This window comes from Rattus norvegicus, chromosome 8 (genome assembly GCF_036323735.1).
Source record: "Rattus norvegicus strain BN/NHsdMcwi chromosome 8, GRCr8, whole genome shotgun sequence".
In the NCBI taxonomy this organism is placed as follows: Eukaryota; Metazoa; Chordata; class Mammalia; order Rodentia; family Muridae; genus Rattus; species Rattus norvegicus.
This window is the reverse complement of record NC_086026.1, coordinates 29,708,210-29,726,184: the sequence shown is the minus strand read 5'-3', so window position 1 is coordinate 29,726,184 and position 17,975 is coordinate 29,708,210. Positions and strand designations below refer to the sequence as shown.

Genomic DNA, 17,975 nt, shown 5'->3' with positions numbered 1-17,975 from the left:
TTTTCTTTTTTTTAAAATGAAATTTGGTGCCCTTGTGTTTGGAGCATGAATGTTTAGGATTCCAATATCCTCTTGGTAGATTGTTTTTCTTTGATGAGTATGCAGTGTTCTTCTGTAATATCTTCTGATTAGTATTGGTTTGAAGTTTATTTTGTCAGACAATAGGGTACACTTACTTGCTTCTTGGGTCTATTTGCTTGAAACATGTTTGTATATTCTTGTACCATGAGATGATTTCTATCCTTGATGGTAAGGTGTGTTTCTTAGATGGAGCAGAAAGATGGAACTTGTTTTCTAATCAGGTCTTATCTTTTATCTATCTTCTAGTCTGTCTTTTTATTGGGAAACTGAAACCATTGAGAATTATTAGTGATTTGTATTTATTAATACCGAATATTTTGTTGTTATGGGGTAGGTTTTTCCCTCCTATTTTGACTTACTGTTCTGGGATTATTTGTTCCTTGTGTTTTCTTGGGTGTGGTTAACCTCTTCAGACTGAGATTTTCTTTCTAGTGTTTTCTCTAGAGCTGGATTGGTGGATAGATACTTAAATTTGATTTTATTGTGGATATTTTTCTTTGTCTATTATGATAGTTTTGCTGGGTATAATCGTCTGGGCTGGCATTGGTGGTTTCTCAGCGTTTGTAGAACATCTGGGCCCTTTTGGCTTTTAAAGACGCCTCCAAGACATTGGGTATTGTTCTAATGGGTTTAACATATTTTTTTTTGTTCTATAAACTTAGTATTTAGATTTTTATGTATCGTGGGGAATTTCTTTCCTGTTTGGTGCTCTGCATATTTCTTATACCTTCATTGGGACCTCCTTCTTTAGGTTAGGAAAATTTTCTATGATTTGTTGAAAATATATTTGTGCCTTTGATATGGGTTTCTTCTTCCTCTATTTCTCTTATTCATAAATTTGGTCTTTTCATAGTGCTCCAGATTCCCTGATTTTGTGCCTTTTTTTCTTTCTTTTCCTTCTTTTTTTTAAAGAGTTTTAGATTCAGCATTTTCTTTAACTGACATATCGATTTTTTTCTATGTCTTCAGATTTTCTCTTCTATCTCTTTTACTCTGTTGTTAATGCTTATTCGTGAGGCTCTTCTTTGACTTCCTAAATTGTTCATTTCCAGTTTTATCTCACTTGGGTTGTAATTAGTGATTCTATTTCTAATTTCATGTCTTGAACTATTTTCATTACTTCTACTGTTTTTGTTTTCACATAGTTCATTAAGATATTTATTAATCTTCTCTTTATGGTCCTTGAACATGTTCTTTAATATTTGCTATTTTGAAGTCCTTGTCTTGTTCTCCAACTATACTGCATTTCTCAGGGTCTACTATAGTGGAGTTACTGGCTTCTAGTGGAGGCATACTGTCTTGGGTGTTAGTGTTTGTGGTTTCTGCTGGAGTCTAAGCATCTGGACTTGAGATGAATTTAATCAATTCTGGGTGTTGATGTTTCATTTTGCCTTTGCTGGCTGGGTGTTCCATTCTTTTGTGTCTGCCACCCTCTCTGGATCTTAGAAGAGTATGGTGGATGTAGGCTACCTGGTACAGAATGCTTCTGCAGGTCTGTGGGGTGTGTGTGAGAAAGAGAGCTGGTCTAGGAGGAAACATCGAGTGGACTTCAGGAAGAGCTAAGGGGAGTCTGTCCATAGCGCGGGGTGGGGAGGCAGTCTCCAGGCACTGGGATGTGTATGTGGTGGGAAGAGAGAATCCTGCAAGTAGGTTGCAGTAAGGCAAAGAATGATCTGGAAAGACAGGGATGAAAGGGCTATGGGGACTCTGTGACAAGAGCTTGAAGCTCCAGTGAATGGAGCTTCAGTGATGGGACCTGAGACCCCTGCAGCAGTCTGTTACAGAAATTGGAGAGATTATGGTGTAGGACAGAAAGGAGACCAAGCATCACCTCCCTGGGTCCTAGCTCTGTGTGGCCACTGGGGGGCCCAGGCAGAGTGTTTCTAGGTATGGTTGACTGATTAGAGAAACAAGAATGGGCTAGAAAAGGGTCCTTGGGAAAGGGAATGCTGGACCTGGCACGGTGTTTGTTAAAGACCCCTGGGAGTGGAGGTAGGATGGAGAGGAAGTCCTTACAAGCAGTTTGCTACAGGGCTTAGGATGAGACTGGAGAGATTGTCCACATCAATCTTAAGTCACAAAAATGAGATGAAAAATTTCAAATAGACGTTCTATGGTTCTTGTTACCAGACTAGTGAGTGGACCATATGAACACTTCAGAGAGACTTCAGCATCCTGCTACACTGGGCTGACATGAACTGGTTGTGGTAAAGATCACGTCAGTAGGGATTGTGATGACTGGCTCTTAGGAGCTGTCGTTTCCAGTTATTTAAATTGTTTTTATAGGTGGTTTGGTCCTTTATTTCTATTCATCATACAAAAGAATATAGATGTTTAACAGTTCTGAGTCAGTTGCTGCTCCACAGCTGCACAGAGGCTCATCTGCACCACCTGCCGAACACTTCTCCACCTCGGCAAGTTTTTCTGTAATAACGGACTTCCATTTATCAGACAGATTTTCCTTTTCTATGATTGAATCATGAAGTTCATTGACAAGCCCAGTGGCTGCATGCCCTTCGTCTATTAGGTTCTTTACCACAGCTTCTAGTTTGTCAAAAGAGCCACTGTGACTATTCCCTCAATGGTTGCAGCTGGGGTTACCCCAGCAATGTCTGTGATCACATCTTCCGGAGTTTCCTTTCCACCTGTTGGTCGAGTTGCACTTTGAAGAAGTGGAATGGCTTTCCGTAAATCTCCTTCTGATATTGTAACAAGATCATCGCCAAGTTTGACATTTTCCTTCTCAGCAATACCCAATAATCGCTTCTGTTGAATTTTATCTGACAGAGGTGTGAAGCAGAATTTTGAACGTCTAGAAGTGAGGGGTTCAATTATTCGGCTGACATAGTTACAAAAGAGGCAGAATCTGGTTGTTTTAGACTCTTTTTCCATGGTTTGTCTTAAAGCTGCCGAGCAGCTGAAGTCATAGAATCTGCTTCATCCAGAATTACAGTCTTAAAGGAAGGACATGGTTTCCCATCTGAACGACTTCCAGACACAGTTAACTGAGCAAAATTTTTCACTTTCTCTCAGACTACTTGTATTCCACGTTCATCAGATGCATTTAACTCAAGGACTCTTAATCGAAAGAGTGCAGGCCCAAAGAGCTCTCTAGCTGCTGCCAAAATGGTGGATGTTTTGCCAGTTCCAGGTGGCCCATAGAACAAGAGATTAGGAAGATCAGCTCCTTCTAAAGACTTTTTCAGCACTGCGACCACTTCTTCCTGGAAAGCAACTTCATCCACGCACTTCGGACGGTATTTTTCCACCCAAGGAACTGGTTTGACTTTCTTGGATTCTACACTGCTTCCTGCAGAGGAAGATATCCCCCGTTCCTTGGTCGATTGTGGTTTGGTACTGACAGGTGTGCCTTTCAGAAATGCTTGCATCGTTTCTTCTCAGTTGTTGCCGTCCCCCTGGTGCCACGGTTCCCCCAGTTATTTAAAATTTACTCCAAAACAAAAAACCACCATTTTATTGGATAAATATGCAGAAGATTTGTAGGAATTTTCTAAAAATTGACAATAACTTTAATACTACTCGGTATTGCTGATAGGTAGCAAATCAGGAGAAAACTTATGCAAACTATCATCCATTAAAAATGTTAATAAGGTCAATAGAAAAATCAACTTATTTTTAAACTTACTGATCATGAAATCAGATCACAAAAATTATAAGTAAAAAAGATGAATAAAAGTGCACAAGAAAAACAATGCAGCAGAATGTCAAAGGTGTGTCTGACAATATCTTTGTGAACACTTTACCTTATTTAGTCACGTTCTAGATACGTATTCATTTTCAGTGTTCAATGTTACGTTTTTAAAAATAGGAACCCCATGTTAAAGTCATCAAGTTGACAAAGAATCATGAAATATTGAATTTTAAATAATGGATCTTCTCTTTAAGGCCAACTTCAAATAAATAAAAATTTATTAAGTAGCAGAGAGAAATCCAAGAACAATTATGTCTGTGGAGCTTGCAATTCATCAGAAAAAGAAAATATAACTTCTGGCATATAAGTAGAACAAATGGTCTATATACTGTGGGACACACTGTGACATTACAGCTTCCATGACAAGATGCCTTGTTTTAATTATTATTTTTTTTATTCTTTTTTTTTGGAGCTGGGGACCGAACCCAGGGCCTTACGCTTGCTAGGCAAGCGCTCTACCACTGAGCTAAATCCCCAACCCCTAATTATTATTTTTTTAATTTTTATTTTCCTTTGTGGGGGAGTTAGCACGGGTGAAGGGCAGATATGATGGGGAGATGGATGGAACTCAGGTACATGATATGAAATTCACAACAAAATTAATAAAAAGTTATAGAAAGAAATAAAAAGGAAGATAGGGAGGAAGAAAGGAAGGGAGGGAGGGAGGATGGGAGGAAGGAAGGAAGGAGTGAGCAGAACCCAGTGGCTCTAGGAATTTATCACCTGAGACCTGCCTCCCCTTTTCACAAGCCAGTGACTAGAGTGACTGGCAAACCAAACCCAAACACCAGGGAACTGGGGGATTAGGATGCACCCTCCATGACTTGCCAGCCTCTGTATGGTTTTAACCATGAAAGCATGCCCAACCCAAGCTTCTCCTACAGGACTGGGCATGTTTGGTCATGCGTAAGTACTGGAGAAGGACTGCATCAGGCTAGTTACAAGAGCACTGACAACTCCTCTGGGAAAAGCAATCTTACGGAAGGAGAGTCTCCACCTGTGCTCCAAGCATGCGGGCTGTGAGAAGGGTTTTGAATGCAGTGAAGTGTGTGTTATTTAGTGGTTAACCCTTAGAGAAAACAGATAACAAACACAGAGTGAGCAAACCTGACAGGCACTTCATATAAAGTCACCAGAGACAGGAAAACAGAAAGAAAGAAAAAAAAAAAAAGAAAAAGGTGGTAAATATTACCCAACACATCACAATCAAGGCCTGAAGCAGCGCTGAGCCAAGCAGCCTGAACAGGACCTCAGCTCTGACAGAAGTAGCAAGAGGCTCTCAGACCTCAGAGGCTTCTATTAAAGGCAGAAATCAATAAAAAAAAAAATCGATTAATAGATTTGACTACCAAATATTAGAAAACCCGCATAGAAAATAAAAGTTGTGTGGAAAGTTGAAAACAATGTCTAGATCAAGCAGGATCAGCTGAAAGCTGAGAGCATTTCCACATAATATGGCACGTGAGCCTCCTATGTCATCATGGCTACCACTTGCTTACTTCACAGAGAATGGAAGGAGAAACACAAACCATCGTGTGCTAGAAGGCTTGGCTTTAAAATGTCCTCCATTGTATTTTTAATAATACATTTACATATGAGTGTGCATTTGAACCTTTGGACTCTCACTGGGCTAGAACCCCAGCTCTCCTTCCTGTGGATGGTGGGATATTTAATGAATTATTTAGTCTGGAGAACCCTCCACGCTGTTGTGCAAAGCAGAGACAACAATACCTACACTGCATACCATTAAAAGGAAGGAGCAGACTCTCCAGTACAAAAGCTAAACACTGCAGCGAATGGACAATGTAATAAGTTAGTTGGTGTTGTTTATTTTATTAAGCTATGCTGACAGATTGGGCAATAATAAGGCTATCTGACTAATTCAGAACCTGGGTCGTCTTCCAGTTCTGTAAACTACTCCAGGACATGTGTACACAAGCATACGGAGAATAACGGAACAAAAACTACTGCCAAACAACAGAAATCTTTTAATCTATGGGCGGCAGGCCATAGACCCACAGAACCCGCCTTCTACCACACAGCAGATCATGGATGGAGGAGAGACCTGCTGGATCACCGTGCCACCCACAGGCCTGCCGTCCTGCCCCTGGCACAGGCAGACCATAGAAACCGCTTCCTGGAGAATGCCACCCAAGGGTCTGCCAGCCCTGGGTCCAGGCTTCCAGTAGGAACAACCACAATATGATAGTACGAGGTCGTCAGATGGGAAACCAAAAGGGAGCGGGTTGAGCATTATGGAGAGAACTGGAGACTCGAGGCTGGAGAGGAATAAGTGAATGGCTGGCCCTGCCACCTGGAGCCATGGCGAGGTCCCAGCCTGAGCTGCTGCTGAGAGCCATGCCTGGGTCCACAGCTAAGGCAGAGGCAGGGTCTGTATCAATGTCAGTAGCTCATGTTACCACTAAAGAACATGATAACACCCCTGGTCCAGGCAGCCACCAGGGACCACTTGGATGCCCAGGGCTGTGTAGAACTGGCACTGTCCCTCACTGGATGCAGCCATCTGGGGATCTGGCACCACCTCTTACCTGTGACAACGCTTGGGAGAGGGGGCCCTGAGCCTCATCTAGGCAGCAGAGTGGGGATTGCCATGGTTGGTGGGAATGTGGGTGAGCAGCCTGAAGGCATGGATATAGGAGAGCTGGCCCCACTACGCCTTTGCTGGGAGGTGGCAAGGGCACAGAGGTGATACCTGCCCTCCTCATCACCTCCGGCAGTCTAGAAAGTTGCCCACAGGATCGTGAGTGTAGGAGAGCCAGCCCTGCCTGTAACCAGCTGCAGTACTCAAGAGAGTGGGCTGTGCATCTTGCCCAGGTAGCACAGTAGTACTTGCCTTGGTGGAGGGGCGTGGGTGAGCTGGCCCCTTGACCCCTGGTGAGATCATGGGATAACCAGACCTGTCACTTGTCTATAGTGAGGTGGCCAGGGTTTGGGAGTGATTCCCCATCCCTGCCCTTGCCTCTTGACACCAGCAGAGTCCAGAGAGCTGGCCTTTACAGCATAAGAACAGGAGAGCTAGCCCTGCCCCTCACTGGCTGTAACACTCATGAGAGCAGGCCTACACCTTGCCTGGGCAACAGTGGAGCTGGCCCTGTTGGCAAAGCACAGGTGAGCCAGTCCTGAGGGAGCGGGTCCTGCCCCTCATAGGCTGCAACACATGGGAGAGGGGGACTCATGTCTTGACTGGGTAGTACAGTGGAGCTGGCCCTGGTGGTGTGGATAAAGAGGTCCCCAGCTCTCAGTTGGGCCAACCCCAAATCTGCATCATCTGCAAATGGTTGGGACATGTGAAAGAGCCAAAGCTCCAGGATCTCCATGACACAAGGCAATAACAGGATAACTGGGAGGAAGTCCAGTGAAAATCCAATATGGATGGCATCACAGAAGTCAGAGATCTGGAACCAATGACTCATTGTGATGAACATCTGCAAGTGAAAACATGTGGACAGAGGGATATACTGTGGAATACACTATGACATACTACAATTTCCATGATATGTTTTCTATGATTTAATTGTGTGTGTGTGTGTGTGTGTGTGTGTGTGTGTGTGGTGTGTGAGGTTGCAAGGGCAAAGGGTGAATATGAGGGGATACACTGATGAATGGGATTGGGGTACACAATGTTAAACTCACAAATAATTAATAAGTTTTTAAAAAATTATAAACCTATATGTTGCTTTGATTGTGAAATGTTTAAATAAGGTTAAACATATTTATTCTCTGAATGTTAGGGAGTAACTAGCCATTTTCTAATTGGATGTACGGTCCACTCCATGAGACAGGATCCGCACCTGTCAGTGTTAATGGGGCTAAGAACCTGTAGTTAGAATTGTCATAGGCTCTAGGGGGAAACTTGCTAAGATTATTCTCCAAAATGTCCACAATATTGAAATGATTCTTTATGACTTACTGTTACACTCATAGATTGGTGCATCCCTCAGTCCTCATCAGAGAAGCTGCTTCTGGCAATAGAAGGCAATTAGCAAGGTGACCTATAACTGATAAGTGTGCCAATAGAGGCCAGGCAATGTCCATCCCTAAATGGAGCATCTGTGTCACACAGCTCTCCCTAAGGCTTGGAGGTCTATGTAGTAGAAAAGGCTGGAAAGATTGTAAGACCCAGAATGAAATGATTTAAACAACAACACAACCCAGTGTTTTCAGGACACAGCAGGGCAGTTGCACGATATGAACTCACAGTGGTTGTGACAACACACACAAGACCTACTAAAGCTCAAGCTAGACAAGAACTCCAACATAGAGTGAGGGAGGCAGGAGGAACGTGCCAGCACTAGCTGAGGAGCTGTCCAAACATGGTGGTTTCTGGGAGGAGGAGAGTCAGTTTCTTTAACAGTTTGACCCCTGGGAGGTCAACCAAACCCCAGGACAGACTGCACACCCAAGGGCATTTAGGTGACACAAACAAGATGCTTTTGTATGTTGTTGATTTTAGAAGTGTACTGGAAGCTGGTAGGATAGGGGAGTGAGAGCGGGTCTGAGTTGGAAGAGGGAAGGATAGTCAAAACATAAAAGAGTTGTGGTTTTGTTTTGTTCTGTAAGAGAGGACATGAAGGTAAGAAGGGTGGGTTATAGTCTGGGAATTGAGGAGAACAGGGCTATTTCATCATTCCATCTACTACTGGCCCAGTCTGGGAATCAGTGCACCAAACCTCTACTACACTTGGCACCCATAAACTTTCTCCACCGCTGTGCAATAGGTGGTTGTCTAGGGTGTGATGGCTGGGGCCATTCTTCAGGGGGGACAAAGAATTGAGCATGCAGGAATGACAGGAGATAGGGCTTCAGAGAAAGGAAAGGGACACTTTTATTAGGAGTAGGAGTCTGCTAATGGGACTGTACCTCCATACTTTAGAGGGCCCTTGGATCCCCTCCCTTTCCCTATTAGTACTATTTAGACACCCATCTTCGAGACTTCCTGCTAATGTCTCCTTGCAGTGTCCTCTGGGAATAAGAAGTTTCCATTGCAAAGAAGAGAGCCTGCTTTTTCCTACTGTCCCCCTAACTCCCCTCCAATTGGACAGGACTTTCTGCTGTCACCACAATGAGAGCAGACATGGCTGCCACGGAAGTGTTTCTCCCTGGGGAAGCTGGCATGACGAAATCAGCAGCAATAGAGATTTTACAGGTGGCCTTCCCAGAATGTGAGGATGGGACCACCATCAGCACCCCAAAGTAGAAAAGGCAAAGCTGTGTAAACAGGGCTAAACAGGGCTCTGGACCCAGCACAGCCATCTGCTGCTCACAACCCTGTGCAGATGCAGGAATGAGGAGAGTTCACTTCAGCCATCCACAACATCTAAGACAACAGAGTCAGGAAGACAAACACAGGGTAGCTGGGATCCTGACAAAGGAGGTCAGGACTGATAAAATATTCATGTGGAGAATAGTCCAGACCAGAACCAGAACCAAGGAGACACTCCAGAAGACCAGGCAGAAGGAGGAAAGCAACATTCAGGACACGATCTCATATATATCTTTATTTGTACCCAGCTCTCCTTCCCCACTGCGTACATTCCTTATCTGCCAGCGACTCCACACCCCTCTGCTCACTCCCTTAGAGCCCTGTCTTAGCTATAAAGGACTGCAGCAAGAGCACCATAGCAGGTCAACACCGTAGCAGGCCAACACCATCCCCCTCCTCATTTCTTTCTCCATTCCTCTTTTCCTATACCAACTCCTGTCATAGCTACATCTATAGCACAGTGGTAGATCTGGCTTATGGCTTATGATATGTGGGCACATCTCTTTTCCTCCTTTTTAGTCCACCACTAACAAAAACTCCCATGTATCCATCCTATCCTTTTCTATTTTGCTTAATTATTCTCACTCCTACATATCCGGCTCCCCTACTATCCATCTAATAACAGATACTTATCGCTAGTTGTGACAGTTTGTATATGCTTGGCTCAGGGAGTGGCACTATTAGGAGGTGTGGCCTTGTTTGAATAGGTGTGTCACTGTGGGCATGGGTTTAAGACCCTCCCTTTGCCCTAGCTGCCTGGAAGTGAGTCTTCTGCTAGCAGCCTTTCTGATGAAGATGTAGAATTCTCAGCTCTGCCTGCACCATGCCTACCTATATGCTGCCATGCCCCAGTTAAATGTTATCCTTTATAAGACTTGCCTTGGTCATGGTGTCTGTTCACAGCATTAAAACCCTAACTAAACACTAGTATTGCTGTAATTGCTTACTTCTCCTCTTCTCCACTGCCTTATGCTAACATATTAACATATTAACCAACAGGATCCTTTATACCCTAAACTATCTGTTATTTAACAAGTGTCTGTCTTGCAGTATTAAAATGGTTTAAGTGCCAGAGAGTGGCTGTTACTGCAGACTGTGCTCAACTCTGTGTTCACAAGGCAGACCAGAGAGAGAGCCTGGTGCTCAGTGCCACACACTGTAATATATCCTGGTTTCTCCTAAACATTGAAAATACATCCACTGAAAGAAGAGAAGTAACCAGGAATAATAGAGTGAAAGCAACAGCAAATCTCACCAATGACCTAACCCCAGGCGGGCAGGTCCCAGCAAAACACAAGTAATATGAAAACCAAAACAAGTTATTGTCTCAAAAAATTACCAACCCCATAACTAATGATCCTGATCAAAATGATATGATGAAATTCTAGATACAGAATTCAAAATAATTATTGCAAATATGGTAAAAACAACTCATAGAAGGCCTCAATAATTTTCCAGGAGACCACAGACACCCAAATAGAAGAAGGAAGTCAATTCATGAAAACAGAGTTAAAAGAAATGCAGTGGCTGGAGAAATGGTGCAGCAGTCAGGATATGTTTTACAAAGACGTTTTACAGGTTCAATTCCAAGCACCCACGTGGTGGTTCACAATCATACATAACTCCAGATCCAGGGAGTTATCTACCTTATCTACCTTCAAGGGCATCAAGCTTACTCACACTGAGACAAACCACTCACACCTAATATAAAATGAATAAATCTACTAAAAATAAAGAAATACCAGTACAGAAGACAACTCTAACCAAATTGATGAAGGAAATGAAAAACAAAAGTTAAATAATAAAGACTTCAGTGGAGCCTTATCATAGAGTGGATGATGCAGAAGACAGAGCATCAGGGTATGGAGATGGAATTAGAATACTTAGTCAGGGTCAGTATTTTTGTTAAAGGCATAAATGAAACATTCAAGAACCCTGGAACTCCATGAAATGGAAGAAGCTATGTATCCTAGGCATGCTGGTAGGACAAGTATTTCATGCAAAATATACAGAACTCATCTGTAATAAAATCATGGAAGAAAATTTCCCAAGTAGAGGCAACCCAGATTCAAAAAGCTCATAAAACACCCCTACACACACACACACACACACACACACACACACACACACACACACACACACCCCTCCCACTCACACATGCTCTTTTATGAGCTTTCCAGAAAGGTGTTTCAGTTGACCAGAGTGCTGTGACATACTGGAGGCTACAGTATCTTTGTTCCAGGCCCTATGCTAGATGAAACTTAACCACAGGCCAGAAGCTGCGCCCTAGACAATTAAGGCTGCTTCATTTTCTGTTGTGTCTCCTACAAAAGGACATTATAAACAACAAATAAGGCATTGTTTGTTTGCATTTCTCGATGCTTCACATATTAAGAAAACAACAAATTGTAACTCACTTGCCCCTTAGATTTGATTGTAAGATGTCCTAGTTAGGGTTTTACTGCTGTGAACAGACACCATGACCAAGTCAAGTCTTATAAAGGACAACATTAATTAATTAATTAATTAATTGGGGCTGGCTTATAGATTCAGAGGTTCAGTCTATTATCATCACGGCAGGAGCATGGCAGCATCCAGGCAGGCATGTAGGAGAAGCTGAGAGTTCTACATCTCATCTGAAGGCCACTAGAAAACTGGCTTCCAGGCAGCTAGAATGAGGTTCTTAAGCCCATACCCACAGTGACACACCTACTCCAACAAGGCCACACGTCCTAATAGTGCCACACCCTGGACCAAGCATATTTAGATCATCACACAAGGTGTTCTGAAACTAACAAATCTAACTAATCACATCTGAGTCCTTACTTAGGCAGAACTTTAGTAGGTAAAGCCTCCGGGACCCCTTATCTATAATTCCTTATGTATAAATGTCTATTTCAACAATAATAAAGTGTGGATTCCTTTATTACCTGGATGTGTAAAAGGCATCACTCTGAGGTGGACTGCAAGAGGATGTTCACATACCAGCTTTCTCATGTACCAGCTTCCTTATGTACACTTAGTGTGTTCCTTCCCGCTAGGAATCACCCTCTTCTGTGTCAGCTCAATAGAGCAAATGCGATGACAGTTCCCGAGTACTTCTCTTCCTTATTAAATAACCACATCCAAGTCTTACTGCAGAGAAGCAAACTTTTCAGTTCCTCTTTAAAAATAGAGAGAAATCATATGCACAACCCTTGTTAGAAATTCAGTCCAAGTTATTGTTTGACAATAAGATGCTTTATTAAACTTGATACAGTTACTACGTAAGAATCCTGTGAAAAAATGGGCTATGAAATTATTTTACATTGGGATCCCTGTATTATAAAGTCTGTCTCCAAACTTTGTCACCTTGCTAAATCCTGACTATAAGCGCATGTGACTAAAGGCAGCAGTCGTTTTCCTGGGAAGAAAAGACAAATCTCATCTTTCAGCTGACCTGTCTGTGACATCCCAAGTCCTCCAAGCAACCAACAGCCCTGACCCCATCTTCACGAAGTCGCCTCCAGGGGTGAGCTTGGCACAGTCCCGGGATGGGAGCACAGTGTCCACACAGGGTCAGCCTCAGAAAGGGCCTCTTCCTCCCGACTGCTTAGCACTACTCCAGAACTCCTTGGAGGGCTGAGACTTCTGGGAAGGAGAAACAGAGAGGGGAAGAAGAAACAGGTTTGAATATTGACAGAAATGGAGAGATGGCCCAAGCGCCCTTACCAAGACCTAGATGTTAGAAAACGGTCATTTTGCAAAACGCTCTCCAACGTGGCCGAAGGGGACCAGGGTCACGGTTTCTGGCGTTCCCTTACCAGGCACGGGGGGCTCGGCGATGAGGTGCTTGTGGTTGGTAAACAGCTCTGTGGCGTCATCTAGCGATCTTTCCTCTAGGTCTGACTCTGGGATTGGAGTACAGCCACCTAAACAAAAAATGCAAAAGGAGTTTAAGCAGCGGCTAAGGAAACCTGCCTTCCCACACAGTGACCACGGCTTAGAAGTACACTGAACAGTGACAATATGTGATGTGACAGCGATCTTCGAGAGTGAACCAGAAACGTTCTCATAAATGTCTTGTTATGGTGAGAGTTCTGGGGGATGTATTATTGACACTGAAGACATGGTCTCAGGATTCGAACTTGGTGGCAGCGACAACAGCATTGGTTTTGAGATTTCCTTGCTTGGTCAGAAAGAACAAAATCTACATCAAATACAATACCCATAGCATAGCAACCTCCCAGCAGAACTTCTCTTCCCTGCAGACTATCAGAAACAATGAAACAGACAGAGTACACACCGGAGGAGAAAGAGCACCCTCTCCTGTGTGGAGGAAGGCGACCGGGGTTCTATGGCCGTGCCCCCGGTGGGGCTTCTCTGGACTTCATTCTCTCCCTGAGTCCCACGCCTTCTAGGACAGACACCCTCACTTCATAATGCAACAGAAAAGCCATGAAACACCTTGTGGGACACATTTCAATATGAGTGATTTGGGGATAAGCTGTTTTTCAAAGCCTGGATAGTATATACCACTTCACCATATGCATCAAAATCTTGTACGGGAAACTCAAAATCGTTTGTGAGTTTCCTGACACCATCAGCAATGTGGTCCATTTTGTCACTGCTTTCTGGAAGTGGACTAGCGCAAGTTTACCGTACATATTTTTCCGAAGCCTTTCTTCTCCTTAATGAAGTGTGATTTTGAGTCCTTTCACACACTGAGTCCAAAGCCTCGATGCTTAACTTTGGTTTTATGTGTGAAAAGTTTTATGAAGCTCATGACATTTTGAGAAGACAGCGTGAACAGCTGCCTTCACATCACTTTAGAAAACAGGGCAGAGGCAAAATCCAGCTCTGAGGGAAAAGGCACCTCGCCACCCACACCCCTGCATCCGCACTGAGGGAAACAGGAGAGAAAGGAGTTTCCAAGTTGACAAAGTGAGAGATTCTCTGGGAACCCCGGGATTTCCCATCAGTAGGTGGGGCTGAACTGGCCCAGCTCTGCAAACAGCAAGGCCCCGCCTGTGAGGAGAACTAGGCTGGGTGTTTAGTCTCTTTCCAAGCTCAGTAATAATTGGAGCCATTTTTACTATGCACTTTCTAGCTCCCTGTGAATTACCTGGTAATCCTTGTACATCGTACCAGAAGTAGATATTATTCTCAGTTTAAAGAAGGGAAAACGTAGATCTCTTGAGATTCAGTAAATTGCCAAAGTCACACATGTCTGCACTGGTTGGCTTTTTTAAGAAACTCATGGGATAGCCTTTCTTCCTTGTTTACGCCCATTAATTTAGGTGAGAAAGCATAGCAAGTGATGGTTCTGTTGAGGGACTGGGACACTGGTAAGACCGGTGTCAGGGAAGAGCAGGCATGCCGGTTACACCTACTCCCCATTGAAGGACCACTGTCCCCACAGAGAAACGCAAAGTCCAGTCTCCACTATAGACTCACGAATCAGTGACTTCTCCATCCCCAGGACAGACAAAGAGAAGAAAGAGGGACGAGGAATGACACACAAACAAGCAAACTGCAGGAGTATGGCAGAGCCATGTCTCCAGTAGGTGGGAAACCACCATACCTGCTGTGTGCATGAGAGACACAAGCTTCCATGGAAGAGTCACTGCCCCCCTTGGCTTCTGGCTCACTCACTATGAGGCAAGGCTGCAGTTGAAGACTTAGGTATCCTAGCTTAAGTATGCCTATTTGTTACATGGACACAAAAGGGAAGTCCATGGCTATAGATGAACAACCAACCTCACCTCTGTGGCCAATGCCCTGCCCTCCTGATGCTGAAATGGGCGGTGACTAAGTGTAGCTCCTCTCGATCCCTCAGAACGTCCCATTTTCTGACCAGTCACCCGTTCTAACAATACAGGTCACTTGTACCTCCATGTACCCAGACTTCCCAACCAAGTCCTTGCCTTGGGCCCTATTTGATTATAAAACTGAAACTGGAAGTAGTTATAGAAATCAAGAAATCAAGTTACAGAAATCAAGTCTTCAAAACTTTGAAGTCAGGATGGCCACTCTTCTGTGAGAATGAGGGACTCATGTCTGGCTGCTAAAGGAATGGTAATCACCCTGGTATGCAATTGCTCATCCTTGGTTAACAGAGGTGTGCATGCAGAGGTCAAGACGGAGACCCATCTTCTGGGGCATGGAAACACGTATAGTGATAAGGACTCCATGTGGGGCTGCTGATCCTGCAGACCAGGTAACTTGCAAAAGGAAAATGGCAGGCTTAGTGAAGCTAATAGGCCAAGGAAGGTAAACACGGAAAGTCAGACACCCTCCTGGTCTCACTAGTCTAAGTGAGGCCAGCTTACCATATTACCAGCACCAGAAGGAACACCTAGGATCTGGTTAAAAAGTCAGAATCCTAAGACCAAATCCCATACGAATTCAAACCCAATGCTGCAAAAGACAGATGAGTTTATTTGGTGAGAATTTTGCTAGGAGATTCTCTCTCTCTCTCTCTCTCTCTCTCTCTCTCTCTCTCTCTCTCTCTCTCTCTGTGTGTGTGTGTGTGTGTGTTAAGATATTAAAAGTAAGCAATAAAAAGAGAAAATTAAGACATAAAACTATCAAACTAACAGACCCTCTGAAGCTCGTCCATGGAGTGAAGCCTGGGTCCCATGGATGCCAACTGACATAGCCTTGGCTTAGAGCCCACCCACAAGAGGAGAAAGGGTAAAAACCCACAGCTGGCTGGAATCAACCAGACACAAACAGCTTGTGTGACAGGAGCCAACAAACCGGTAGGTTCAGGAAGAATGGGGATTCCTGACCCAAGACCTGGCAAGGAACTCCAGAAGGGTTGGAGCTCCCCAGTCCTGTGGACTTACTGCACACTGGGTACCCGTGCAGTGCAATGTGCTAATTCATTCTATCAAACAACCAAACTGAGAAGAGCTCCTTCTCACACCACTGATGCTGACTGCATCAGTAGTAATATGCCCATTTCTGATGTTTCTCTCACCATCTCTTTTTCAAGGTTTCCTCAGGCCATTTTCTCCACCCCCAAACCCTAGGCCATTTTTTACTTTCTTAACTCCAGGAAATTTGGAATAGGGTTGAACCATAAGAAACTTAGAAATAAAGACATCAACTCATGATGGTACAAAAATCAATGAGTATTCAGTAGAAACTGTACATAGATTTTTAGAGTTACAAACCTATTTATTTTATATGTGTGGTGGGGTACAGTGTGTGTGCCAGGACAAGCAACATGTGGAGGTCAGAGGGCAAATCACGTGACTTGGTCTTCTTCATCCAACATGCGGGCCCCAAGGGTTGAATCCATGTTGTCAGGCTTGGTGACAAGGGCCTCTACTTGCTGAGCCTTGTTGCCAGCCCTACTTAGAATTCTGAGTTTTGTTCTCTGTCCGGATTGGGGACATAGAGCATCGTCCTGTCTTGACACCTGGTGGTAGCATCGAGCTTCAGAGCCCAGACAACCATCCCATCCCGAGAGAAAAAAAACGTCAGAGACAGTGCACCCTGTTGCTGAGCTTCGAGTCTTGGGAGGTTAAGTAGCTTAAATACCTACCCATTTATGTCATTTTCAGCTTTCACAGGCTAATCAAGAGGGGCCCCCATCATACATCATCTGTATTTCCCTTTTTGGCCTTGGTTTTCCCATACCCAGGCTCAATGAGGTGATGGATATGAGAGCCACACTGGGGCAAGGGTGGGACAAAGATCAAAGGAAAGGTAGAACTGTGACTAGCCCAAGGCTAAGTCCCAAGGCCTAGAGGACAGGGCACTGGACACTGGAAGGCCTGAGCAACAGGAGTGACAGCCTCTACCACAGAGTCCTAGAGTCCCTTACTTTTGAGTCCCGCATATGTGCCTCTGAGGGGGACAGATGGAACAGGTGTGTACTAACAACAGGATTGGATTGCTATTTAAGAAATTGACGTTTCTTGCATCCTGCCTTGACATTGCAGTGGGCTGTCAACCTTGTTGGAAAAATCTTAATTTACAAAGTGAAATTGAGAGATTATGTCATTTGCCAAAGGTCAGACAGAAAGTCTATACTGCCCGAAGCCCAGCTCTCGAATGTATCAGCATTTCTCAGAAAGACTTACTTTTCAAGTTTCCGATCCAATCCAATGCTTTTAAAAATGTTTTTTGTTTTGTTTTGTTATATTTTTGAGACAGAGTTTCTCTATGTAGTCCTTGCTGTCCTGGAATTTGCTTTGTAGACCAGGCTAGCCTCAAACTCAAAGATTTGCCTCCCTCTGCCTCTGTCTCTCAAGTTCTGGAATTAAGCCACCACTCCTGGCTTAAACCAACACTTTTTCAAAAATGTAATTTAAAGTGTGCTAAAGGAATTACAAGAACATGAAAGGAAAAATAATGCCAGCTCTAATTTTTAAAAATTAGAGTCAGCATTTGCAAAGTCCCTTGTCAACTGCTACACATTTTCAACATCTTTTTTTTCTGTTTTGGGCAATAGAAAGTCTACAACCAGATGCTAGTGTTTGGCCACCCTGAGCAGTGCCACCTACAAGACGTGGTCGATCGTAACTAACAGGATGCATAGAACTGGGGCATTTATAACAGTGCCAGAACAAAACAGAATCTTACTTATCTTAGACCCCTGCAGCCAGTGACTCTTTGGCAAGAGCACAGGGTTCTCCCACATCACCCACTCATCCACACCCTCTTCGCACGCATCCCATTTCCAAGTTGCCACAGCATTCAGAAAATCTCTCCAGCAGTAATGCAGACATCAAGGTTTTGCCGCCGTTGTGCCCTCCGCAGTGATGGGAGATCCACTTCCACTTTCTACTGAGATCTTTAACAAGATGGGCTCTCTCTGAGGAGCTCTGGCACGGGAAGGCAGAACTCTGGATACATTTTCAGGAGAGAATAATGTTTAAAGTAGCTGTCACATCACGGAGTTCT

At 44.0% G+C, this 17,975-nt stretch overlaps 1 protein-coding gene and 1 pseudogene across 27 annotated transcripts in view; both read right to left on the bottom strand.

The window, feature by feature from the left end:
• Window positions 1-12,161, bottom strand: LOC103693029 (replication factor C subunit 4 pseudogene; annotated as a pseudogene).
• A 134-nt stretch (window positions 12,162-12,295) lies between these two features.
• Bbs9 (Bardet-Biedl syndrome 9) overlaps window positions 12,296-17,975 on the bottom strand; it is a 425,044-nt gene continuing 419,364 nt past the window's right edge. For 26 of the 27 annotated variants that reach the window (XM_039082282.2, XM_039082284.2, XM_063265362.1 and 23 more), the window contains 2 exons: window positions 12,881-12,988; window positions 12,299-12,707 (listed from right to left, as the gene is read on the bottom strand). In XM_039082282.2, the coding sequence (XP_038938210.1) occupies window positions 12,676-12,707; window positions 12,881-12,988 (140 nt within the window). In that variant the 3' untranslated portion in view covers window positions 12,299-12,675. Of the gene's footprint in view, window positions 12,708-12,880; window positions 12,989-17,975 lie in introns of all 27 variants that reach the window. The other variant, NM_001427726.1, reaches the window with a different exon arrangement.